General features: G+C 44.4%; 1 protein-coding gene across 1 annotated transcript in view; it reads left to right on the top strand.

Annotated features, from left to right (window-relative positions):
* GRIK4 (glutamate ionotropic receptor kainate type subunit 4) overlaps positions 1-27,727 on the top strand; it is a 378,863-nt gene that overhangs the window by 204,796 nt on the left and 146,340 nt on the right. Inside the window, exon 3 of the mRNA XM_087706418.1 lies at positions 25,035-25,199. Coding sequence (XP_087562544.1) covers positions 25,035-25,199 — 165 coding nt within the window. The remainder of the gene's footprint in view (positions 1-25,034; positions 25,200-27,727) is intronic.

The raw sequence follows: 27,727 nt of genomic DNA, 5'->3' as shown, positions 1-27,727 counted from the left end.
ACTGGGCCAGGTAGAGATCAACATCACCTCCACACAACCCATCAGATCTCATCGTTTAGGCCTCCTCCGAGTTCCATCCGCTGGCCAATGCCGACTGGCCACCACGCGGAGGAGAGCCTTCTCGGTGGTAGCCCCGACCCAATGGAATGATCTCCCCATGGAGCTTCGTACCCTCACCACCCTCCAGACCTTCCGCACAGCCCTCAGAACCTGGCTATCCCGTCAGGCCTGGGGCTAAAGATTGTGACCCGCCCGAATGGTATGAATGTTGCGTTTTAATTATGTACTGTCTATATGTAAAAGTCTGTTTCCCCCCTTCCTTTTGATTGTGAGCCGCCCTGAGTCCCCCCAGGGAAAAGGGCGGCATACAAATAAGCACAAATTCAAATTCAAACATTAATAAATGCATCTTTATGAACATAACCAGCTCCTCGACTCTTCTATTTCTCATCTTCATGCTGTTAATTCATTGTTTTGTCCACTGAATTATGGGGCTCTGCCTCCAGTGGTTGGATGGGTGGAAGGAAGATCTTTTTGAATCCTCGGTGTGATGTTTTCTGAATTTCGTTGTTTGCATTCAGCTGTTTCATTACCCAACTAGGTAGCATCATCAGTGCTAGTGAGCGTGGAACAGTAAACTCTTCACTCCTTTGTAGTCAGGGTGTAACCTAGTTTAGAGAAGCAACCTAGAACGAAGGAGAAATTTCCTGATAGATAGATTCATTAATCCGTGGAATGACTTGCCTCCAACACTGGATGTTTTTAAGAAGAGATTGGATAACCATTTAGCAATAGCAATAGCAGTTAGACTTATATACCGCTTCATAGGGCTTTCAGCCCTCTCTAAGCGGTTTACAGAGTCAGCATATCGCCCCCAACAACAATCCGGGTCCTCATTTTACCCACCTCGGAAGGATGGAAGGCTGAGTCAACCCTGAGCCGGTGAGATTTGAACAGCCGAACTGCAGAACTGCAGTCAGCTGAAGTGGCCTGCAGTACTGCACTCTAACCACTGCGCCACCTCGGCTCTATTTGTCTTAAATGGTATAGGGTTTCTTGCCTGAATGGGGGGCGGGCAGGGGGAGCAGATTAACAGAGTTGTAAGGGACCTTATAGGTCATCTAGTCCAACCCACCGCTCAAGCCAGACACTCTACACCATTTCTGACAAATGGTGGTCCAGTCTCTTAAAAATCTGCAGTGATGAAGCTCCCACAACTTCCGGAGGCAACTTCTGTTCCATGGGTTGATGGTTCTCACTGTCAGAAAATTCCTCCTTATTTCTAGGTTGAATCTCTCCTTGTTCAGTTTCCATCCATTAGTCCTTGTCTGGCCTTTGGGTGCTTTGGAAAATAGCTTGACCCCCTCCTCTCTGTGGAAGCCCCTCAAATATTGGAAGACTGTTATCATGTGTCCCCTAGTCCTTCTCTTCAATAAACTAGCCATGCCCAGTTTCTGCAACTATTTATCATATGTTTTAGCCTCCAGCCCCCTAATCATCCTGGTTGCTCTTCTTTGCATTCTTTCCAGAGTCTCAACATCTTTTTTTATAGTGTGGTGATCAAAACTGGATGCAGTACTCTAGGTGTGGTCTTACTAAGGCTTTATAGAGTGGTATTAGTACCTCCCTTGATCTTGATTGTATCCCTCTGTTAATGCAACTTAGAATTGCATTGGCTTTTTTTTAACTACAAGTTCAACGTACTTCAAGTAGAGTTGAACTAGAAGACCTCCAAGATCCCTTCCACCTCTGTAATTCTGTTACTTTGATGCTGAAACATCTTCACAGCAGATATGAAGCTCAGAAATTAGGCAGGACTCCACAGTTCAACCCTAAGCTACAGATGAATTCGCCGCTATGGGAAGGTCCTTCTCAAATGTAAGGAGAGATTTAATGGTCCAGGCTGTGTCTTTATTCTGTTAATCAGTGCCAAAGTGGACACATTGACCTTATGGATATTGTTTAATTAAGCTTATCACTGCAGTTCCAATCTCGCTCCCCAATGGATAATAATAACTAATTCAATATCCTCTCCTTAAAAGATCCTCACCATAAATGCCAGGGGCTGTAGCTCAATGCCAAGAACTTCCCTTCCAGCTCTTCCATATAGTATTGTCTGTATTGTCATTGTACAAAATAAATACAACAGAATTTGTTAAATAGGAAGCAAGGCAGGAGAAAGACGATTGGACTTGTGTCTCTATTCTGAGTCATTGCACGTGTTGGCATAACGTGGGAGGGGCGGAGGAAAATGCAGCAGTCAAAAATGTAAATTTGATGTTGGACGATACTCCCAGATTATTGTTACAGAATTTGATGTTTTGTGAACAAAAAAAAAAAATCTATCCTATTTCTATTGAGCCCGAGGGCCAGGAATGAGCGTTATTTTACATAGATAAAAGGAAAGTTAAATAGTTAATTCAAGAAATGTGTTCCCATTGATTTTTTGAAATGTCATGATACTGTTAAAAATGAGAAATCGGCGCAAGATATTTTTATATGGATTAGATGTAATAATAAATTGGAGACTGAATTAGATCTGTATTAATATTCTATAGATCTTTTTTTCCCCTCCTTTTCTTTCATTCAGCTTTAGTTCATTTGAGCCTTTCTGGTTAATTTCCTTTCTGGCTGCCTAATCACTTCTTCATCATCATCATCAATATTAATATTATTAATATTATTATTATTATTATTATACAATTGTATCACAGCGGCCAGTTGTTTCACCAGATTTGGCATTGGTTACTAGTCGGGCCCCACCCAGGGGCCTAGGACGTCGTAACGTATTTTCGTAATATGCGTGCAGATCCAAGCAGTGTGGCTTTTTGCATTTGACTGATGGTGATTTTGTCAATTTTTAACTGTTTCAAATGTAATTCCAGTGCTTTTGGAATAGCACCCAGTGTGCCAATTACCACTGGAATTACCACTGCTGGTTTGTGCCATAGTCGTTGAATTTCGATTTTTAAGTCCTGGTATTTTGCGATTTTTTCATATTCCTTCTCGGCGACCCTGCTATCACCTGGTATTGCGATGTCTATGATTGTGACCTTATTTTTCTCAACCAGTGTGATGTCTGGTGTATTATGCGCCAGTATTTTGTCAGTTTGTATACGGAAATCCCACAAGATCTTGACCATCTGATTTTCGGTGACTTTTTCAGGCTGATGTTCCCACCAGTTTGTTGCTGTTTTAATATTATAATTTTTGCACAAATTCCAATGGATCATTTGTGCTACTGAATTGTGCCGCAATTTATAATCAGTCTGCGCGATTTTTTTACAGCAGCTGAGTATGTGATCAACAGTTTCATCAGCTTCTTTGCAAAGTCTGCATTTGGCATCATCAGAGGATTTTTCGATTTTGGCCTTAATGGCATTTGTGCGGATAGCCAAAATTATTATTATTATTATTATTATTATTATTATTATTATTATTATTATTATTATTATTATTGTTATTATTATTCTCTGCTGTTTATTATATGTTGGAGAAAGAAAAAAATGTGCGGATTTCTGTCTCCGACAAATGAAATGAAATCAATTAGCTGTTGAACAGCTTCTATCTGGCACCTGTTCATCCTTTCTTGCTCATTCCAGGCGCTGCTTCCTTTTAACATTTGATAGAGTTGGCGTGGCTACCCTGGCAATCCAACCATCTCAGGCCATTAATTAATTAATTAACCAAATAAATAAATAATTAACATGCTGCCCATCTCCCCATCAAGCAGCTGCATTTTGCATGCATGTAATCATCTACCAGCTGAAAAAAAAGAAAAAAAAAGTTACATCTAGATCTGAAAAGAGAAATGTTCTTCTCCCTCTTCTGCTTATCCATAACCGTCTTCAATGTTTGGGGGGTGGGGGCAAGGCCTTCAACTTGCACCAGATTTTTTTTAAAAAAAAAAATGCAAGATCTGGTCCTCTCCCTTTTCTATTTGCTTGTTCGTTTGAAAGGAAAGGAAAAGGAAGAGAGGAGGGGCAAAATAGAAAGGAAAGGGGGAGAGAGAGGAAAGGAAAAGGAAGAGAGGAGAGAAAAGGGAGAGAGAGAGAGAGAGGAAAGGAAAAGGGAGAAGAAGAGGAAAGGGAGAGGGGGAGAGAGGGGAAAGAAAGAGAGGAGAGGGAAGGGAGAGGGAGGGAGAGGAAAGGAAAAGGAAGAGAGGAGAGAAAAGGGGGGAGAAAGAGAGAGAGAAGGAAAAGGGAGAAGAAGAGGAAAAGGAGAAGGAGAGGGAGAGAGAGGGGAAAGGAAGAGAGGAGAGAAGAAGGGAGGAGAGGTGAGAGGAGAGGGAAGGGAGAGGGAGGGAGAGGAAAGGAAAAGGAAGAGAGGAGAGAAAAGGGAGGGAGAGAGAGGAAAGGAAGAGAGGAGAGGAGAGATGAGAGGGAAGGGAGAGGGAGAAGGAGAGGGAGAGAGGAAAGGAAAAAGAGGAGAGGAGAAGGGAGAAGAAAAATAGAAGGGAGAAGAAAGGAAAAGGAGGGGGAGGAAAGGAAAAAACGGTGAGCTTTTCAGGCATCTCAAACTGGGGGAAAGAACCCCCCCCCCCAGAATTCCTTCTATTGAAGAAGTGTGTGTGTGTGTGTGTGTGTGTGTGTGTGTGTGAGAGAGAGAGAGAGAGAGAGAGAGAGAGAGAGAGAGAGGGAGGGAGGGAGGGAGGGAGGGAGAGAAACTTCTGCTTATTTGGCAGAAGGGGTGGTTTTTCTATTACCCTCCAAATCCGCCTGAAAATAATAACCCGGAATAAACGATCAGGGCCTTTTGAAGCATGAGGTTCAACACCCAGCACATCCTCCATAAAGAGGAAAGAAACACCCCCCCTCCCCCCAAAAGAATATGTTGCATCTTTTAACAATGATAGCTCCGTCTTTGAACTTGCACATCAGGCGAGTTGAGCCAAATGGCTTGATGGTTTCGTTTTGTTTTTTTTCTTTTATCTGCTAGCAATTTACTGCCAACGCCCCCACCCCAAACAACAACAACAACCTGACAACATTCAAAGTGCTTTTGTTATGGAGACGCTGCAAGGAAGTTCTCCATTTCAGGACTGATGGGGGGGGGGGAGGAAGAGAGTCTGGTGTCATAGGATGCTGTAACATTCAAGGGCGTACAGAAAAGCAGGCATGTAATTATGTGATTTAATTAAATGATTAAGACTGAAGTGAAATCATTCTTAAGAAGCAAGGTTGGAGTTGTTTACTTGGGAAAGAAGGCAGGAAAAAGAAATGGAAAGGAAGATGAGGAGAGGGGAGGTGTTATTATTATTATTTTTAAAGCCAGGGGTGAAATCCTCCTGGTTTGGCCCAGTTCAGCCCAACCGTTAGGGACAATTGGCATTAGATTTGCAAATCAGTAGTAAAAAAAAAAAAGCTTCAGAGGATCATGGGGCTCACCTGTGAGCTGCAGTAATCTTTCCCTGGAGTGGAGTGGGAATGGGAGCCGAGGTGGCGCAGTGGTTAGGGTGCAGTACTGCAGGCCACTTCAGCTGACTGTTATCTGCAGTTCAGCGGTTCTAATCTCACCGGCTCAAAGGTTGACTCAGCCTTCCATCCTTCCGAGGTGGGTGAAATGAGGACCCAGACCGTGGGGGTGATATGCTGACTCTGTAGGAGCCGAGGTGGCGCAGTGGTTAAATGCAGCACTGCAGGCTACTTCAGCTGACTGCAGTTCAGCAGTTCGGCTGTTCAAATCCCACTAGGCTCAAGGTTGACTCAGCCTTCCCTCCTTCCGAGGTGGGTGAAATGAGGACCCAGACTGTGGGGGCGATATGCTGACTCTGTAAACTGCTTAGAGAGGGCTGAAAGCCCTATGAAGCGGTATATAAGTCTAACTATTGCTATTGCTGTAAACCGCTTAGAGAGGGCTGAAAGCCCTATGAAGCGGTATATAAATCTAACTGCTATTGCTATTGCTAATGGGGATTTTACAGTAACCTTCCCCTGCCACACCCACCAAGCGATGCCACGCCCACCAAGCCACGCCTACAGAACCGGCAGTAAAAAAAAATTAAATCCCACCACTGATTTAGAGGCTATAGGTTCTTCTGCCGATCCTTGTGCTTGCCTCTCCCTGTCAATCAAATCTCAGACACCAACTCTCTCCCTCCTTCACTGGTGCTCCTGAAATCACGCTAGGTATTCTGTCACTCAGCCTCTCCGAATGCCAACATTTCTACATATTTCTTACTTTTTTAGCTTTGGTTGGCTGGGTGTTTTTATTACTTTTTACTCCCCCCATTTCATCAGGGCTGAAAAAAACCTTCCAGTGAGTCACATGCTTAAATGACTTCACTTCTAAGGTTATTTCTCCCTTAATGGGAGCGTAGGAGATCTGTGCATTTGAAGCACGAAGCTGCCACAGTCGGATGGGAACATGGTAGCCTGGTTTTGATGAGAAAAATAGGTGAATGGAGACGAGACACTTGGACGAGATCCCTGTACAGGTTAGGCAAAAGCTGTCTCAACAACAGTAACTGTAAAAGGGACCCTGGATTCCTAGTGGACGATCTTTTAAACATGAGCCAGCCGTGCGCAGCCGCAGCCAACAATGCTAACACAATCCTGGGTTGTATAAACAGAGGCATACGGTAGCATCAAAATCAGGTGAAGTATTAGTTGTTCATTGCCGAGGTGGCGCAGTGGTTAGAGTGCAGTACTGCAGGCCACTTCAGCTGACTGTTATCTGCAGCTCAGCGGTTCAAATCTCACCGGCTCAAGGTTGACTCAGCCTTCCATCCTTCCGAGGTGGGTGAAATGAGGACCCGGATTGTGGGGGCGATATGCTGACTCTGTAAACCGCTTAGAGAGGGCTGAAAGCCCTATGAAGCGGTATATAAGTCTAACTGCTATTGCTATTGCTATTGCGAAGTCGTGTCCAACCCATCGTTACCCCATGGACAAGCCTTCCTGTCCTCCACCATCCTCTGGAGTCCATCTATGCTCACACCGACTGCTTCAGGGACTCCATCCATTCCACCTCATTCTCTGTCGTCCCCTTCTTCTCTTGCCCTCCATCGTTCCCAGCATGAGGCTCTTCTCCAGGGAGTCCTTCCTTCTCATTAGGTGGCCAAAGTACTTGAGTTTCATCTTCAGGATCTGAAGTTGTGTTCTTACACAGGTTTATTACCCAACAACGTCATCAGTACCACAAGGGAGTGGGATTTAGAGGAGGAGGAGGACTGTGGGGTCCTTGGTGCTCTCTGAGCTTAGTGGTTTCCTTGCCAACGTTTCATGACCCAACTAGGTAACATCAGATTAACAGAGTTGGAAGAAGCCTCATGGGTCATATATTTCAACCCTCGTTCAAGCAGGAGACCCTACACCATTTCTGACAAATGGCAGTCCACAGGGACATAGTGAGATAGCTCTGTCATTTTCAACTAGGCTGAGGACTCCCTTTTTGAAGATATTGAAGACAATATGAAGACAACCAAGCATTGAAGACAATGTTCCTCTAGGCCTTCCTGTCCTCTACCATCCTCTGGAGTCCATTGAAGCTCACGCCAATTGCTTTGGTGACTCCATCCAGCCACCTCATTCTCTGCCGCCCCCTTCTTCTTTTGTCCTCAATCGTTCCCAGCATGAGGCTCTTCTCCAGGGAGTCCTTCTTCCTTCTCATTAGGTGGCCAAAGTATTTGAGTTTCCTCTTCAGGATCTGGCCTTCTAAAGAGCAGTCAGGGTTGATGTCTAGGCCTGACTGGTTGGATGGCCTTGCAGTCCAAGGGACTCGCAGGAGTCTTCTCCAGCACCAGAGTTCAAAAGGCCTCCATTCTTTGGCGCTCAGCCTTCCTTATGGTCCAACCTTCACAGCCATCCATTGCAACTGGGAAAACCATCGCCTTGGCTAGACGCCCTTTTGTTGGCAGGGTGAGCCGAGGTGGCGCAGTGGTTAAATGCAGCACTGCAGGCTACTTCAGCTGACTGCAGTTCAGCAGTTCGGCTATTCAAATCTCACTGGCTCAGGGTTGACTCAGCCTTCCATCCTTCCGAGGTGGGTAAAATGAGGACCCAGATTGTTGGGGGCAATATGCTGACTTTGTAAACCGCTTAGAGAGGGTTGAAAGCCCTATGAAGCGGTATATAAGTCTAACTGCTATTGCTATTGATGCCTCTGCTTTTTAGTATGCTGTCTAGATTTGCCATAGCTTTTCTCCCCAGGAGCAAGCCTCTTTTAATTTCTTGATATACATAAAGTAGTATTAGTACCACTTTGTAAAACCTTGGCAAGACCACATCTGGAAGATTGCATCCAGGTTTGGTCACCAGATTACAAAAAAGATGTTGAGACTTTGGAAGAAGAGCAAGAACAACTAAGATGATTAAAGGCAGAGAGACTAAAACAAATGAAGAACGGTTGCAGGATTCGGGTTTGGCTAGTCTAGATAAAAGAAGAACTAAGGGGGACATGAGAGCAGTATTCCAGTATTTGAGAGGCTGCTCGAAGAAGAGGGATCACCTCCACTCGACCAATTAGATCCCACAGATTAGGCCTCCTCCGAGTTCCATCAGCCAGTCAATGTCGACTGGCAACCACGCGGAGGAGAGCCTTCTCGGTGGCAGCTCCGACCCTATGGAACGAACTCCCCGTGGAGATTCGTACCCTCACCACCCTCCAGACCTTCCGCATAGCCCTTAAAACCTGGCTGTCCCGACAGGCCTGGGGCTAAAGACCTTAACCCTGCCCGAATAGTATGAATGTTGTGCTTTTAATGATGTATTGTCTTATATGTAACTTGGTCTGTCCTCCCCTCCCCCTGAACTGTGAGCCGCCCTGAGTCCCCCTAGGGAAAAGGGCGGCATACAAATAAAGTATCTTATCTTATCTTATCTTATCAACTTATTTTCCAAAGCGCCAGAGGACAGGACAAGAAACAATGGATGGGAAACCAATCAAGGAGAGAAGCAATCTGAAATTAAGAAGAAACTTCCTAATAATGAGAACAATCAACCAGTGGAACAGAAGTTGCCTTCAGAAGTTGCGGTTGCTCCATCACTGTAGGTTTTAAAGAAGACTGGACAGCCACCTGTCTGAAATGGCATAGGTTATCCTGCTTGAGCAAGGGGTTGGACTAGAAGACCTCCAAGGTCCCTTCCAGCTCTATTCCGATGGAAGGATTGACAATCTTTTCTTTGTAAACATCAGACAGGCTGATAGGGAACCCAAAGGGAAGACAAAACATCTTGGTTGGGAAGGTCTGTGGGAGGCCTTCCAAGGATGGAGAAGGGGCTAATGGGGGCTCAAACCTCCCCCACACACACCACCACTTCTCCTCCTTGGAGCTCACCCCTTTCCAGGTGCCCCCGTGGCAGACTGGCGTCTAAACACTCAGATCTGTTGACATCGTATCTTGTCAGACCCCGGAGCATCCGTAATTTTTTTGCCGCTTTTGATCAGAGGAAGCCTGGTGACAAGATTGAACTCACGCAATTTCAAGGCTAGCTCGACGAAGATAAAAGAAAGGGGAAGCTTTCAAACGCTTGTTGGGCCCCGTTGGAAACAGATGCACGTTGCTCGTCACGGATCAAAGCCCGCCAGATGCTAGAACGCTGCTACACACGCCTGGCTTTCGAGCACCCAGAGCAAAGCAGATACGAGCTGCCTTACCGAAGTCCTAGTGGACCGTTGCATATGGCGGATGGGTTAAGCTTGATCAATTCTTTCCTTTTTTTATGTTGCTTATTTAATTTGTTTTGGGGATGAGCTATATCTATATCAAGGGACGTGGTGGCTCAGTGGCTAAGACGCTGAGCTTGTCGATCAGAAAGGTCGGCAGTTTAGTGGTTCAAATCCCTGGCGCTGCATAACGGAGCGAGCTCCCGTTACTTGTCCCAGCTTCTGCCAACCTAGCAGTTCGAAAGCACATAAAAAATGCAAGTAGAAAAATAGGAATCACCTTTGGTGGGAAGGGAACAGCGTTCCGTGGACCTTCGGCATTGAGTCAAGCCGTCCACATGACCACGGAGACGTCTTCGGACAGTGCTAGCTCTTTGACTTTGAAATGGAGATGAGCACTGCCCCCTAGAGTCGGGAACGACTAGCACATATAGTGTGAGGGGACCCTTTACCTTTATAATCTTGAAACTGACCAATCAGCAGAAGGGGAACATTGCTTGGGACACAGAATTTGTCCAAATTTGTCATGCAGAAATGTATTTACCAATCTTCCTGATAACTGGCATTAAACTTTCATACCAGAATGTGCTGAAATAAGAGTTTTGCTCCAGGAAAGAAAGGGATGGAGTCACTTAATGAACAATGAATAACTTATACGTGTGAATGCCTAAATAAGGAACTTAAATCAATAGATACTGTAGCCGTTTCATTCTTACCTCCAGCCAGAATGCTTCTGGAATGGAACACATTCAATTGCAAATCAAGTGATATACGTGCCATTTGTAGTAAATGGATTGGTCATTTTACAACAACCTTATTGTTTTGTAGTGATAGCTCAGTATCCACATGAGCAGTGAGATTCCCATGAGTAACATATCATCTTCTTGCATTTATTGAGCAAGGAGAGATGGATGGATGACCTTCCTTCCTGACTAAATGCCGAAGGCACATGGAACGCTGTTACCTTCCCAACAAAGGTGACCCCTATTTTTCTACTTGCATTTTTTACATGCTTTCAAACTGCTAGGTTGGAAGAAGCTGGGACAAGTAACGGGAGCTCACTCCATTACGCGGCGCTAGGGATTCGAACCGCCGAACTGCCGACGTTTCTGATCGACAAGCTCAGCGTCTTAGCCACTGAGCCACAGTGTCCCTTGGACCAGTAGAAGTACACCTGTCCAAAGAAATTCTCCTATTTCTCTGTTTTGTGTTTCTCTGCATCCCTGTTTTGATTATTAGTGGCTGCCAAAGCCATCCTCCTTGAAATCAGATTTGTTCAGAATTATATATTTATTCTTCTGAAAGATCACAAAGGTCCACTTGATAAAGTTTCCATCAGAGTCCGTCCTTTCTGCTCTTCCTATCTGACGTAGCTTGAGGCGTAGTTACTAAGAATGGAAACACGGCTCTTCCACCCCGATTAAAATTGGCTTGCAAAAGAAATCATCTTGGATGTGGATATTCTAAGCATCCAGAACTCGTATTTGCTGACCCTTTAAGTACAAGTCATGCTGACCTCACTACTACTAGCCAACTCGGTCTCCCATTTCTTTGTCTGCTCATTGATCGCTCTGGCCCCCTGCTTCCTCTTCCAGTTTTTAAATATCATTTGTGGGTAACAAGCTGTGTCTAAATGCCATTTGTTGTCTCTCTGCAATATCCTCGCTGTTGCTAGGGGCAGGTTGGGGGGGGGGTGTTCTGGCTCCTGCCATCCCTTTTTAACGCCGTCTTTGATTGAAAAGTTCACACTTCCTACTATCCTTATCCCCAACAAAGCCGGCCGGCCACAGGGATTTTATTATAAAGGCATTAACTGTTACCTTATGAGAGATTTGTCCTTTTGAGTGACAAACAAATGAATTTGGTTGGAAAAAATAATTTGGGGGCTATGATGTAAAGAGATCCTCCAGGCATCATTGTGACAGCTGGAACAGCCTTCTCTTTCTTTGCAACATCAAAGTCCTGGCTTTTTAAAAAAATCGCTTTTTAAACAGATTGGAAGGGACCTTGTAGATCATCTAGTCCAACCCCCTGCCCAAGCAGGAAACCCTACACCATTTCTGACAGCCCAGTCTCTTCTTGATATCCTCCAGTGCTGAAGCTCCACAACTTCTGAAGGCAAACTGTTCCATCGGTTGATTGTTCTCACTGTCAGAAAGTTCCTCCTTCTTTCTAGGTTGAATCTCTCCTTGACCAGTTTCCATCCATGATTCCTTGTCTGGCATTCAGGTGCCTCGGAAACAGGTTGACCCCCTCCACTCTGTGGCAGCCCCTCAAATATTAGAACACTGCTATCATGTCTCCCTTGGGCCTTCTCTTCACTAGACTAGCCATGCCCTGTTCCTGCAACCGTTCTTCATATGTTTTAATCTCCAGTCCCTTAATCATCTTGGTTGCTCTTCTCTGGATTCTTTCAACATCTTCTTTATAGTGCGGTGACCAAAACTGGATTCTGTACTCCAGGTGTGGTCTTACTAAGGCTTTATAGAGTGGCATTACTACGTCACTTGATCTGTTTCCATCCATTATACTTCGTCTAGCCTTCAGGTGCCTTGGAGACTAGCTTGACCCCCTCCTCTCTGTGGCAGCTCCTCAAATATTGGAAGACTGCTCTCCTGTCTCCCCTGGTCCTTCTCTTCACTAGACTAGCCAGGCCCAGTTCCTGCAACCGTTCATCGTATGTTTTAGCCTCCAGTCCCCTAATCGTCCTGGTTGATCTTCTCTCGTGTTTCCTAGACTCTCAATATCTTTTTTTTATTGAATTTAAAAAAGAAAACTTTTACAAATGTTTACTTCCCTCCCCCTCCCCTCCCCACCCATAGCCCAACCCCTCCCAACCTTCCCTCCCCCGACTTCCCAGAACCAATACAGTGTATAAATCTTTAACAAAGATATTCTAAAGTAAACTTAAAAGTAAAAAATTAATATCCCCTATCATTTGAGCTTTAACTCCCCTTTGCTAGGCTAACTCTAAACAGATTATGTCATTCCTTGTTGCCTCAGTCATAAGCTATCTGGAATTTCTTAGTCCCATATTTATTTTGAGTATAGTTAATCCATCTTCTCCACTCCAATTTATATCTCTCATTAGAATGGTCCTTGAGATATGCTGATATTTTAGCCACCTCTGCTAAGTTTGTTACTTTTAATGTCCATTCTTGAATAGTAGGCAAGTCTTCCTTCTTCCAGTATTGCGCCACCAACAGTCTCGCTGCAGTTATTAAATGCAAAATCAAGTTAGTCTCTGCTCGGGGGTCGCATAACTAGTATAATATCTTTTTTATAGTGCAGTGACCAAAACTGGATGCAGTACTCCAGGTGTGGTCTTACTAAGGTTTTATAGACTGGTATTCAGTCAGTCAGCTCAGCAGCTGTCTGTGCAAAGTTTAATTGTTCATTTCGAACGAGTTGGGTCCATGAAGATCAAATAGCTGTGGTGGCCGGTACTTCTAGTTTGCTGGGAGGAAAGAGATGCACCAGACTCACAACAGCTGAGGACACAAAACTCCCAGGAAGAAAGGCTAAGTAATAAGCTAGCAACATCATCCTTTTACCTGGACCGAAAGATTAGCTTTTGGCAAGCGAATGGCATTTTGAGTAGGAACAAACCCTCTCAATTATGCAGCAGGTTTCCCCCCCCCCCCCCAACTATATTTCTGGGCATCAGTAGGAAGCAGGTCCCCATTGTCTTCCTTCTGAGGCAATTTGAAATAAGTGTGTGTGTGTGTGTGAGTGTGTGAATAAATATCTATATGTGTTTGTGTGTGTAGCACACAAAACAGTGATTAAGAGAAGGAAATGAATTCTATTATTTACAGAGAATGGAATTGCAAAGCTCCGGACTGTTTATCCATTTCTCTTTACACCCCTATCTCATCTCTCTCTCTCTCACCTAATTTCATTCTCTCTTCGGGTTTTTATTTTTATTTCTTTTAAGAGAGGAGGGCAGAAAACCCCCAATCCGTTTAAATGTTGTTGTTTTTTGAGATAGTAGGAAAGGAAGAGGAAGAGTGGAGGAGAGGTAAGGGGAGAAGAAAGAGGTAAGGAGAGGAGGGAGGAAGGGAGAGAAAGAGAAGGAGAGAGGGTAGGAAGGGGAAGAGAGAGGGTAGGAGTAGGGGAGAGGTAAGGGAAGAAAGAAGGGGAAGGAGAGGAGGAAGGAAGGAAGTAGAGAAGAAAGGGAGAGAGAAAAGAAAAGAAAGAGAAAATAAGGTGGTGTCGTAACAGGCGCTAGGGATGATAAACAAAACAATCTAAACTGTACCTTATAACCTTTTAAATGGAATAACAATAGTATAAGAATGGCAAAGAAAAAGAATAACCATGTGAATGTATACCTAGAACTGTATGTAAGAGAATAAATGACAGTAAGAATATATAGCACAATATAGGTAAACAATATTTGGTTATAAGTAGCTAAGGATAAATAAATACAGAATTGTACATAAAAATGGATAACGAATAAGGAGATTATGAACGCAAGATAGAAATGTATAGAAGGGAAAACACTAACTGCAAAGAAACTGATACAGAACTGCTGTATGATATACGATGGAACTTCTTGTTCCTATGTTGTCTTAAGTCATGTGTCTGTTGGGACTCTGGGTGGCTCACAACAAGACAAAAAAAACATTTAAAATTTAAGAATAAAGAACACAATTAAAAGTCCACATCATCCATTCCATCTAAGCGAGGCTGGATATCAATCAACAGCCCCAGGCAAGCCGGAAGAGCCAGGTCTTGACGGCTTTATGGAAGGCCGGGAGAATGGGAAGGGTCCGGATCTCTACGGGTAGATCGTTCCACAGGGCCGGTGCAGCAACAGAGAAGGCCCTCCCCCGGGGGGCCGCCAGCCAGCATTGTCCGGTTGATGGCACCCAGAGGAGGCCCAACCTGTGAGATCTTATTGGTTGTTGGGAGGTGAATGGCAGGAGGCGGTCTCTCAGGTAGCCAGCTCCTAAACCATGTAGGGCTTTAAAAGTAACGACTAGCACCTTGAAGCGCGTCCGGAGACCAATGGGGAGCCAGTGCAGCTCGCGGAGGATAAGTGTAACATGGGTGTATCTAGATACACCCCATATCGCTCACACAGCTGCATTCTGGACCAATTGTAGTCTTCGAACACTCTTCAGGGGCAGCCCCAGGGTTGGGCTAGAAGACCTCCAAAGTCCCTTCCAATGCTGTTCTTCGGTTCTTCTTAAAAAAACCAACAACATCTCCAGTGTAACTTCCCCTGTTGCCTGGATCATTTTTTGGAGGAATTGTATTTTTAAATCAACAGGCATCAAGCTCCATTGCACTCCAGAAACCGAAGCCTTCTGCTCCTCCACTGGAGTTCCACTTGACAGCCTCATAATGAGGGACTTTGCAAATTTCTCACCATTTACTGAATTGACAGCCTGAAGGGCTGTGGCTTTTTCCAGCAGAGGGAAATGAACAAAAATAAGCAAAGGTTTTTTTTTTTAAAAAAAAACACATCCTCCTTTAACTCAGCCCAAGTAAAACGGAAACGCGTTTCTGTTGGGGAGAGAAAGCCACACGCAAGAAATTCATGTTATGCCTTCAAAGCCGAACAGATTTCATTCAGTTGGGCCACCTAAAATTGGGAAGAGAACCGTGACTGACAGTCAAAGAGCCAGTTTGGTTGAGTGGTTAAGGCGCCATGCTAGAAAATGGGATTTATATTGTTTTATTTGTTTGTTGATTGCTTATTTAGTAACCTATGGCTATCACTGAGTGTTGTAGCTTATGATTCTTGAAGAATGTATCTTGTCTTTTTATGTTCACTGAGAGCATCTGCACCAAAGACAAATTCCTTGAGTGTCCAATCACACTTGCCAATAAAGAATTCTGTTCTGTTCTATTCTATTCTATTCTATTCTATTCTATATTCTTCATTCCAATATCTATTCTATATTTCAATATCTATTCTATTCTATTTTATTCTGTTTGATTCTATTCTATTCTATTTTCTTCATTCCAATATCTATTCTATTCTATTCTATTTTCTTCATTCCAATATCTATTCTATTCTATTCTATTCTATTCTATTCTATATTCTTCATTCCAATATCTATTCTATATTTCAATATCTATTCTATTCTATTTGATTCTATTCTATTCTATATTCTTCATTCCAATTTCTATTCTATTCTATTCTATTCTATTTTCTTCATTCCAATATCTATTCTATATTTCAAATTCTATTCTATTCTATTCTATTTTCTTCATTCCAATATCTATTCTATATTTCAAATTCTATTCTATTCTATTCTATTCCCTTCATTCCAATATCCTATCCCATCCAATCCTATCCTAGTCCCGCCTTAGGCCCAAAAGCTGGCTTGGGTGAAGTCCTGTCGGATACAATCAGTTTTGGAGGAGATGGTAGAGTGCTGCATGAAAGCTTGATAGGATAATCCATATTTTGATGACCGTAATCTATGTGCCAGCCTTTCTATTCTAAGCGGATAAAAAGCATGCTCTAATCTAGCTTTTATGCACTTAAGCAAATGTATGCTTTATCCTCGCGTAGAGTAAAACAGATGCAGAGATCGCACGAGCCCAACAAAGCTCATCGGCCAACATAACCTTAACCCAAAGATCTAACCGAGGGGTCGGCAACCTTAAACACTCAAAGAGCCACAAAGGTCCTAACCGGAAGCCCCACATTCAAATCTGGACCCAGCCGGAAGTCCGGTTTCACCACCATAGAGTCTCCTGGCCAAGGTAGAGCCAAGGTGGCGCAGTGGTTAAATGCAGCACTGCAGGCTACTGCTAGATCAGCAGGTCAGCGGTTCAAATCTCACCGGCTCAGGGTTGACTCAGCCTTCCATCCTTCCAAGGTGGGTAAAATGAGGACCCAGATTGTTGGGGGCAATATGCTGACTCTCTGTAAACCGCTTAGAGAGGCCTGAAAGGCCTATGAAGCGGTATATAAGTCTACTGCTATTGCTATTGCTCCTCCTAGCGCGGCATCCTTTTTCCTCTACCTGTGCTAACCGAAAGCCCTATCAATTGTGGAGCTGAGCAGAAAACCCGCCCCTTGCCATAGAGTCTCCTCCTGGTGTGCCCTGCTTCTCCCCCTCCAAACCGGAAGATCCTCTCAATATTGTGGTGCCGACTGGTGACAGGGAGCCACAGCAGAGGGATGAAGGAGCCACATGTGGCTCCAGAGCTGCGGGTTACCAACCCCTGATCTAACTCAACAGAGGCAAAAACAGAATGATTTAAATAATAATAACAATAATGGCTTTGCCAGTGGAAAAGTCCTAAAGAGGCAGCTTGGAAAGCCAGTCTGATTTTCTGTAAAATTAACAAGATGGCTAAAGATGGTGCTTCCTAATTTGCAGGCAATCACAGAGAGCGCCTCACTTCATTTTCTCACTGATCATCCTCGGCCTCGGTTATCAGGATGCACAGAAGGAGCGCCACATCCAATTTTAGGATGGAAAGGGGGGAGGGAGGGTGAATGATTGCATTCCAGGCACTTGAACAGCCTTGCCAAAGGGGTGAGCGGCTGACATAAAATGTATCATCCCTGCACAGGTGCACAGCCGGGATAAAGGGAATCCCAATCTAATAATTTGCCATTTGATTATCTATAGCAGAGAAAGGCAGGGGATTAAGAAAACAGGGGTTTCGCCGTTGTTTTTGGTTAAAGAACTGGAATGAACAGAACTGGGAAGCCGTTTTGTGGCTAATGAATTTTAAAGGCGTTTTAATGAATCTGAATTGGCGTAGGTAGGTAACTAAGTAACGCCATCAGTGCTAGAAGGGAGGAGGAGGAGGAGAAGAAGAAGAAAATGAAGAAGAAGAGGAGGATAAGGAAGAAGAAGAGGAAGAGGAGGAGGAAGAGAAGGAAGAAGAGGAGGAGGAGGAGGAAGAAGAGGAAAAGGAAGATGAAGAGGAGGCGGAAGAAGAAGGAAGAAGAGGAGGATAAGGAAGAAGAAGAAGAGGAAGAGGAAGGTGAGGAGGAGGAGAAGGAAGAAGAGGAGGAGGAAGAGGAGGAGGAAGAAGAAGAGGAGGAGGAAGAGGAGGAGGAGGAAGAAGAGGAAGAAGAAGAGGAAGGGGAAGAAGAAGAGGAGGAGGAGGAGGAAGAAGAGGAAGATGAGGAGGAAGAGAAGGAAGAAGAGGAGGAGGAAGAGGAAGAGGAAGAAAAGGAGGAGGAAGAAGAGGAGGAGGAGGAGGAGAAGAAAATGAAGAAAAAGAGGATAAGGAAGAAGAGGAAGAGGAGGAGGAAGAGGAGGAGGAAGAGAAGGAAGAAGAGGAGGAGGAAGAAGAGGAGGAGGAGGAGGAAGATGAAGAGGAGGAGTAAGAAGAGGAGGAGGAGGAGGAAGATGAAGAAGAGGCGGAAGAAGAAGGAAGAAGAGGAGGATAAGGAGGAAGAAGAAGAGGAAGGGGAAGAAGAAGAGGAGGAAGAAGAAGAAGAGGAAGATGAGGAGGAAGAGAAGGAAGAAGAGCAGGAGGAAGAAGAGGAGGAGGAGGAAGAAGAAGAGGAAGAGGAAGAAGAGGAGGAGGAAGAAGAGGAGGAGGGGGGAAGAAAAGAAAAGGACTGCGGGGTCCTTGGTGCCCTCTGAGCTCGGTTGTTTTCTTGCAGTCGTTTCATAACCCAAACTAGGTAACATCATCAGTGCTAGTGTTGAGTAGCATTGATGATGTTACCTACTTGGGTCGTGAAACGTCTGCAAGAAAACAACTAAGGAAAAACTCTCCAGTCCACCCCCGAGCTACAAATATTCTCTTTTATTGAAGCCTGAATGGTTTTAAGACTGAAAAAAAAAAAAAAACCTGCATTTTTTTCTGACAAAACTCGTGGGGGAAAAAAATGAATTTTAATACTTTACTTACTTTCTAATTATGCTGCTATTATTCTAGCTTTGACAAAGTATTCCCCAGATGTAAAATATGAAAAAAACAGCTTTTCAAAACATTCCATTACCCTTTTAATCTGCTGGGGATAAGGATAAATACGACACAGTTCAATCTCATTAGCCGTGCTGATTCACAGGTTGCATTAACGGAGGAGAAAAAACTTACTTTCTCTGCTATGGGCTGGGGGAATTAGCTTGCATTTTTGGGGAGGGGCACCTGTAGTGTTCGTGGGAGGGTAGAGTTGAGAGGTCAACCCCAGTGAGATGGTAGATGCAACATTTTGATGCAAACCTCATCCCATTAGATCAGGGGTGTCAAACTAAAGGCCCGGGGGCCGGATCTGGCCCGCAGGGTGCATAGATCTGACCTGTGGGCCGTGGTGGGATTCAGCCAGTCCGCACCTATTCGGGAGAACTGATTGTTAACTTTTTAAGCAGTTCAGAGAACCAGTTGTTGGAAGAAATCTCCTTTTGTTTTTTTCCACTTTACTGGGCTAATCCAGGAAGGAAGGAGGGACGGACGGAAGGAAGGAAGGAAGGAGGGAGGGAGGGAGGGAGGGAGGGAGGGAGGAAGGAAGAAAGGAAGGAAGGAAGGAAGGATACATACATACATACATACATACATACATACATACATACATTCTGGTGTTGATTCTAACCTAATCTTTATTGCCCTGATTACAGACTGCCTCTCCAGTTAACCCTTATTACATTGACACAGCTAAGACGAAGCACCCATCGACATGAGTGACATTGAGTTGGCCATGCCCACCCAGTGTCATGACCACCAAGCCACGCCTACCCAGCTGGTCATTAGGGCAGAGAACCGGTTCTTAAATTATTTGAATCCCACCACTGCCTGTGGGGCTGCTCTGGAAACAGCAAAGGACCAGCCCGCAGTGCCTGCCAGCGAATACGGAGCTTAGCAGAGCCACAGGCAGCCCTCCTGAGCTCCGTTTTTTTACCTGGGAAAGGAAAGAGCTGTAGGTCTTGGTCCAGAAGAAGCTTCAGGTGTGGCTCTGTAACAGGGGTGAAATCAATTTACCTTCGCTACCGGTTCACAAATGTGACCACACGCACCACCTCTGGGCATGCACAGGACCTTCTGCACATGCACAGAGCGTTAAAAAAGACGGGATGATGTCTGGGCAGGTGGGCAGAACCTGCTACCAAGCGCACCTGGAAAGGTAAGTAGAACAGCGAGGGGAGGGGAATCTGCTATGCCACGCGATTTAGATTAGCTAGAAAGCAGGAATTCCTATGATTATAGCTAATATAATAGCAATAGCAGTTAGACTTATATAGCAATAGCAATAGCAGTTAGACTTATATACCGCTTCATAGGGCTTTCAGCCCTCTCTAAGCAGTTTACAGAGTCCGTATATCGCCCCCACAGTCTGGGTCCTCATTTCACCCACCTCGGAAGGATGGAAGGCTGAGTCAACCTTGAGCCGGTGAGATTTGAACCGCCGAACTGCAGCTTAGCAGTCAGCTGAAGTGGCCTGCAGTACTGTACTCTAACTACTGTGCCACGCGTCACAGCTGATCATCGGAAATACCAGTTCGCCCCGAACCAGTAGCGGGGTTTTTGTTTTTTTTTGCTACCGGTTCGGGCGAACCGATCTGAACCAGTAGCATGTTGCCCCAGCTCTGTAACCCACGGTATTTTCCTGGTGAAATTCTCCAGGCTTTCTCTCCTCGGAAGGGACATAATTCATTTTACCTCTTCACATCTCTTCCATCTCCTTCCCTGATTTACAAGCCGGTCTCTAAATATAGTCTTATTCAGGTGTTAGTCTCTTGCCAATGGAAACCACAAGCTTTGCTTGCCCAGGGTTCAATCAAATAATTGATTTACTAGCAAAAGGACATTGTCAATGTCCTCTCCCCCCCCCCAAGCCGTCCTGTGTCCAAATTGCAGCCAGGCCAGGAAGACATTTCAAGTCAAAGGGGGAGGGATGTGGAGGGGGGGGGAAGCATTGATTGGAAACCTTTCCATCTTAAGCATTTAGACTCTATCCCTCTCCCTTTCCATGTCAGCTTGCTAAATGCCTGACAAGCTTGTGGCAGCTACTCAAACTTTCCCCCATCCTTAAATCTCTCTCCCTCCCTCTCTCTCTCTCTCTCTCTCTCTCCCTCCCTCCCTCCCTCCCTCCCTCGCTCCCTCTCTCTCTCTCTCTGCCAGCTGCATTCCCATTTCTTCCTTGGAGTTATCAGGTTACTTTAATGCCGGCCCTAATTCCCATTCCTCCTCCTCCTCCTCCTCCTTCTCCTCCTCCTCCTCCTCCTCCTCCTCCTCCTCCTCCTCCTCCTCCTCCTCCTCCTCCTCCTCCTCTTTCAGCTGCTGGAGGCAGCCAACCAGCCACAACACTGAAATTCTGGGTGGATGTCCAGATGTTATATTGGTAGCTTTCTCCATTTCACACACTGGCTTAGCCAGCTTTTTTTGAAACGTTGGGAATATCTTCAAAACCTGTCTGAACCGATTAAGTGCAGACATTGCATTAAACTGCAGCCTAAGTAAGATTTATGGAAACATCCATAATTGGATGAGTTTCCTATCTCAATGAGTGTCAGCTTCTCGAGGCAGGCCAGAGTAGAGAACCAGAGTTATGAATGCTAATCGCTACTTTTCTTTTACGTTTACAGTAGCAGAATCTTGCAATGCTGAACGTGCCTCCCTCTCCCCCTTTTTATCTTTGTGAGAACTGGGGAAGGTCAAGCCTGAGATGCTTTCTCACATTATATGTGTGCCTTGAACTCAAATTTCTCTGGTTTGACTGTTATCTTAGTTGTCGATTTTCCCTACAGATTAATTTTAAAAAAAATCTATATACAGCTAAAACTCTCATGTTTGTTTGATTGTTGGTGACCTTCCATTAAGCGAAATTGTGCATCGTAGGGCAATAGTTTTTGAGCTACCGTATTTTTCGGAGTATAAGACGCACATTTTTGCCTCAAAAAAGAGGCTGAAAAACTGGTTGTGTCTTATACACTGAATACAGCATTTTTTGCCTCCCGAAACTCTGCCCCCTTCACCAAAATGGCCATGCATAGCTCTTAGAAGGCTTTCAGAGAGCTCCTGGGGGCTGGGGAGGGCAGAAATGAGTGAAAAATGGCCCGTTTTCCCCCCCCAGCCCCCAGCAGCACTCTATAAGCTTTCTAAAGGTTATCCATGTCATTTTTTGACAAAAAATGGGCCCGTTTTTTGCAGAAAACGGGCCATTTTTTGCTCATTTTTGCCCCCCCTCCCCGGAGTTCTCTGAAAGCCTTCTAAAAGGCTTTTCATGCCCTTTTTTTGGAAAACAAATGGACCTGTTTTCGTGGGAAATGGTCCCTTTTTGGGAGGTTTGCAGAGTGCAAAAACTTTTTTTAATTTTCCTCTTCAAAACCTTGCTGCGTCTTATACTCCAGTTCATCTTATACTTAAAAAGTATGGTATAAACCTCAAATGAGCTAAGTTAAAGAATGCATCCAAAAAAACCTGGAACCTATGATTTTCATGGGATTGACATTTGGCAGGATTCTGACCACATTGTGGCATTTGGTCACAGTCATGTGATCATTATTTCCAGGGCTCCCTGTCAGCTTCCTAGAAGAAAAGTCACTGGGAAAGCCAGCAGGAAGTCAGAAGTCACTCCCTCTGTTTTTTTTTTTAATCCATCCGTGATCATGTTATTTCTCTGTGTAGGCAAGGAAATATCTCTGAAATGGTGACTCAACAGATGACGGGTTGTCTAGTTAGTATACAATATAAATCTGTATCACAAAGACATAATAAACAAAGTTAAGATTTCCTAATACGATATAATAATCGATACAAGCAATCCAAGCCGTTAGCTTCAATAAAACTCTACCGAGAATAATAAGAGAGAAGACTTTGTAAGAAGCATTTGAAGGACCGCCTTAAATGTCTGAAAATCAGACCCTGCAGGTAACTCAAGAGGGTTTAGTTTGGAAGAGTTGGAACTAAATGGGGGGGGGGAAGCTTTAAAATACGAGGGGGCAATTTTAACTCGAAGAAAAACTAATCGAACTGGATTGTGCTATCAAGCTGAGCACGCAAAAGCATGATTGGGCATCATTGTTTTCAAATAAAGGGGTTATTGGAAGCAGTGCCTGGAAATCAACACCAGCAAGGTAGACTGATAATGTTCTCAAAGACCCAACACTATAGGAATTGACAAAAGGAGGAGAAAGGGATAGCTGGGAAAGACTCAGGACCAACTAGATCAGGAGAACTGGCGGTCATGTGACTGGGCGGACGTGGCTTGGTGGTCATGTGACCGGGTGGGCGTGGCTGCTCAACAGACTCACACACAATGTAAACGCAGCTGGACTTCACACAAAACGGGTTCCTGCAACAAACAGGAACCTCACAGAGTCAAGAGTCCTCATTTTACCCACCTCGGAAGGATGGAAAGCTTGAGTCAACCTTGAGCCGGTGAGACTCGAACTGCTGAACTGCAGTCAGCAGAAGCAGCCTGCAATATTGCACTCTAACCACTGCGCCACCTCGGCTCACAATGTCTGTGTCAAATGAAGTATACGATCTTCAAAAACTCGTATTCCCACAACCTGCTGAATCTCAAAACTACACAACCTTATTTTTTCTTTTTTCTTTATGGTGGGAACAAGCAGTGCATGAAAAAAAAGGAATTAATGGATAGATGGTTGGCTGGCTGGGTGAGTAAGTTCAGGTGAACCTGTCCTTCAGATTCTATCTCCTGGCAATAGGTAGAGAAGAAACAACTTGGGGAGGGAGGGAGAGGATGGTTGAATGACTAGCACTGTGATTAAGTGCACCAGTCCCACTTTATTCAGAGATATGCTGTGCGACGTCTGGGAAAGCTATCCATACCGTTGCTTTTTTGAGGAATTCCTAGAGACTTAGAGAAAAACAGGAGGCTTCCTAGAATAACAGAGTTGGAAGGGACCTTGGGGGTCTTCTAGTCCAACCCCCTGCTTAGGCAGGAAACCCTACACCACTTCAGACAAATGGATATCCAACATCTTCTTAAAGACTTCCAGTGTTGGAGCATTCACAACTTCTGGAGGCAGGTTGTTCCATTGATTAATTGTTCTACCTGTCAGGAAATGTCTCCTTAGTGCTAAGTTGCTTCTCTCCTTGATTAGTTTCCCCCCATTGCTTCTTGTTCTACCCTCAGGTGCCTTGGAGAATAGTTTGACTCCCTCTTCTTTGTGGCAGCCCCTCATATATTGGAAGACTGCTATCATGTCTCCCCTAGTCCTTCTTTTCATTAAATTAGACATACCCAGTTCCTGCAACCGTTCTTCATATGTTTTAGCCTCCGGTCCCCTAATCCTCTTGGTTGCTCTTCTCTGCACTCTTTCTAGAGTCCCACCATCTTTTTTATATTGTGGCAACCGAAACTGGATGCCGTATTCCAAGTGTGGCCTTACCAAGGCATTATAAAGTGGTATCAACCCTTCACGTGATCTTGATTCTCTCCCTCTGTTGATGCAGCCTAGAACTGTGTTGGCTTTTTTGGCAGCTGCTGCCCACGGCTGGCTCCTATTTAAATGGTTGCCCACTAGGACTCCAAGATCCCTCTCACAGTTACTACTGTTGAGCCAGGTACCACCTATACGGTACCTGTGCATTTGGTTTTTCTTGCCTAAATGTAGAACCTGACTTTTTTCACCATTGAATTTCATTTTGTTAGATAGCGCCCAATGTTCGGGTTTGTCAAGATGCTTCTGAATTTTTATCTTAGGCTGCAGAGAAGGCTTGCCCCCTGGAGCTTGAAGTATCTGCGTTGTAAGCAGATGGTGTTGAACTCAGTTCACTGTGTTTTCAGGTAGGGTCAGGAAAGGAATTTGTTTTGGATCTAGATGGTTCATGAAGTTTGTGACGTGCCATCAAATTTTAGCAGCAGTGTATGATTTCAAACAAAGCTTTTTTTAAAAGAGCAGCTGTCCACCCCAAAACTAAAATCAAAGGCAGAATTGACAGTCAGTAGCTGGTGCAAAATTATTCCCTTTTCACACCGCTACTAAGGCTTTTGCTTGCCCTGTATTTTCAGGAAGGGAGGGCCGATCAACCATCATGATGGCTAGAATGAAAGGGGAGGAGAAAAGGGTCGTGAGTAAACATGAAATATAAAGAGAATAATTCATGTACCAAATGATTCATGTACCTTTTTCTGACCATCTTCTCTGGTTTAACTTGATTAGACAAGCAAGAACTGCATATTTTATTCACAAGGCTCGGGTAATGGATACTGCAGAAGTTTCTAACTCACTGCTGAAACGGCGAGATTAATGTGAGATTTCATCTTGACAAACATTCTAAAGCCCGGCAAAATATACCATATATTTCTTCTTGGTTTGCTGCAATGCACAAATGAGAATTCAGGGCATAACTCTTTGGCACGGCCTGTCTCTAAAATGGTCTTTTTAGATTGCGCAATGAAAATGACTTAACTTTCCTACGCTGGAGTTTGGATTTGTGTGATTTGATTCCATCTGCCTCCGTTTTCAATCTGGATGGGCGCCATTTCTTGACCGGCTAAATTTTCTGTTCTGGTTTTGCAGCTGCCATTTTGGACGACCCAATGGAATGCAGCCGGGGGGAACGACTCTCCATCACACTGGCCAAGAACCGGATCAACCGTGCCCCTGAGAGGGCAGGGAAAGCCAAAGTGGAAGTGGACATCTTTGAGTTGCTGAGAGATAGTGAATATGAAACAGCCGAGACTAGTACGTACGTCTCCGGGACTGGGGGTTGCTTGCTTGATTATGTCATCAAGTTGATGTTGAATCTTACTGAGCATATCTTCTCCTTGATCGTTGTGTCCCTCACGATTCTTTAGGTCTTCCATTTCTATCCATGTTGTGGGCTTCTTGGTTACAATCCATGGATCTTCCATTGTGTGTTCTCCTGCACAGTATGAATGGAACAAAGGTGGTATTTAGCAGGTTCTGGCCAGTTCTGGAGAACCGGTAGCAGAAATTTTGAGTAGTTCTGAGTACCGGTAAATACCACCTCTGATTAGCCCCGCCCCATCTATTCTCCGCCCCCCAAGTCCCAGCTGATTGGGAGGAAATGGGGGTTTTGCAATAACCTACCCCTGGAGTGGGAAGGGAATGGAGATTTTACAGTATCCTTCCCCTGCCATGCCAACCAAGCCATGCCCACCAAGCCACGCTCACAGAACTGGTAGTAAAAAAAAATTGAATCCCACCACTGAAATGGATGACTTTGCCATTGTCACCAAAATGATCACCCATTCTCTAGTGTATTCCTATATCACTGTTGCCTAGTAGAGGTTCCAGTTGGCTTGAAGTAGGCAGCTGGGGTGACCTTCACACCATGGTGAGTCTGTTGTGAATATACACTCTTGACATACACCATCAGAGTTCTTGGCTTATTCCTCCCAGGAACACCCCAACAGTGAGACAACATAAAGAACATCACGGGGAGCCTTGTGGTTGTGGACAGTGCTTAATTTCTAACTATGTTAATGAGCGGGTAGAGCTTTTGATGAGTGAACATGGCATTTCCTGACCCCAAATTCCTTTCTATGATCTCCTGTGTGTTAATTCCGTCTCGTTCTGCAGGAATGTCCTATTATTATGATTATTCTGTAATTTAATATTTTTAGCCTGCAATTCTGCCAGGAAACAAAAGGTGGTAGTAAAGAGCCAGAAGTAAAAAAAAATTGGACCACCGAGCCACGCCCAGGCTCGAAACTGTTTCAGCTCCCATTGGCTGACCTTATTACTAAGCCCTATTCCAGTTCATTAATATACACCGACAATGATTTTAAGCAGTGAGTTTCTGAGCCCCTGGGAGGCTTAGTGTTACACAACTTATACACCATCCTGGTTTTCCGTTTTTAAATTGAGTCAGTGCTTAGAGAAGAGCCTAGCCCATGTTGGGCAGAATGGCCATGCCACCCAAGAATTGTGGTTGTTGTATGTAGTCTAGCCTGCCTTGGCCTCATTTCTCACCATCCTTAGCCCAAGAGTTGATATTTCTACTAGACTAGTTTCTTGTTATGAATTTCATCAAGGTCTATTTTAATTAATATTTATTTTATTTTCCTATCTGTTGTTATTATTAGCTACCCTTATCTTCCCCTAGAGCGACAGAGGATAGAAATTAAATATCCAGGTTACTGTCTATCTACAAGCACATCTGAAGGGCATCAGGTTGGAAAATTACACAGGGAATGGAGAATTATGCTGCCCGCAAATTTTAACCTATTTGGCTCCCGAAATGATAGTTCGGGAGTCATTTTTGCTGAACATGGAAAATCTGCTACTAATAGCTTGAGGAACAAAGGGGCGATGGGAAATATAAAAAAAAAAAGAACCCCTCTGTTCTCTATTTTCTGTTGCCTCTGGAAATTAGTCATTCAGCACCTAAGTTATTAAACAGAAACAGAGGGATAGAATTAAGATCATGTGAAGTGTTAATACCACTTTATAAGGCCTTGGGGTAAGGCCACACCTGGAATTCTGCATCTAGTTTTGGTCGCCACGATGCAGAAAAGATGTGGAGACTCTAGAAAGAGGGCAGAGAAGAGCAACAAAGAAGATAGCAATAGCAATAGCAGTTAGACTTATATACTGCTTCATAGGGCTTTCAGCCCTCTCTAAGCGGTTTACAGAGTCAGCATATCGCCCCCACAGTCTGGGTCCTCATTTCACCCACCTCGGAAGGATGGAAGGCTGAGTCAACCTTGAGTCGGTGAGATTTGAACCGCCGAACTGCAGATAACAGTCAGCTGAAGTAGCCTGCAGTGCTGCACTCTAACCACTGCGCCACCTCGGCTCTCAAGATTAGGGGACTGGAGGCTAAAACATACAAAGAAAAGTAGCTGGAACTGGGCATGTCTGGTTTAATGAAAAGAAGGACTAGGGGAGACACAATAGCAGTGTTATTCTGTTATTTAACAAAAGATGAAAAAACTATGTGTAAACAAGAGGGAACATGGGCCCTCTGCCTCTACCCTGGAAATGTGGATTATTTCTCTCTTGAGAGTCCACATTCAAGAAGCAGGATTGTGTCTCTTGAGCTGGGAGGTCAGTTAGGCATTGTTGTTTTTTAACATTCCCCTCTTGTGCATTCAGGAAGCGCTTTGTTTAGTTACGTTAGATGGTTGCCTGCTCACCAGATGACTCTGAGCATCTCACAAGGGTTCAAAGCATCCAGTACAAAGGAAAAGGATAAAACAATGGAATAAAACATGCTGCATGAAAAGAGAGACAGACAATTCAAG

The sequence above is a fragment of the Thamnophis sirtalis genome, unplaced genomic scaffold, assembly GCF_051295495.1.
Source record: "Thamnophis sirtalis isolate CommonGarterSnake01/CBP01778 unplaced genomic scaffold, rThaSir2_p1.2 scaffold_2, whole genome shotgun sequence".
NCBI lineage: Eukaryota > Metazoa > Chordata > Lepidosauria > Squamata > Natricidae > Thamnophis > Thamnophis sirtalis.
Note: the sequence above shows the minus strand (reverse complement) of the source record. Positions and strands in the feature narration are given on the sequence as shown.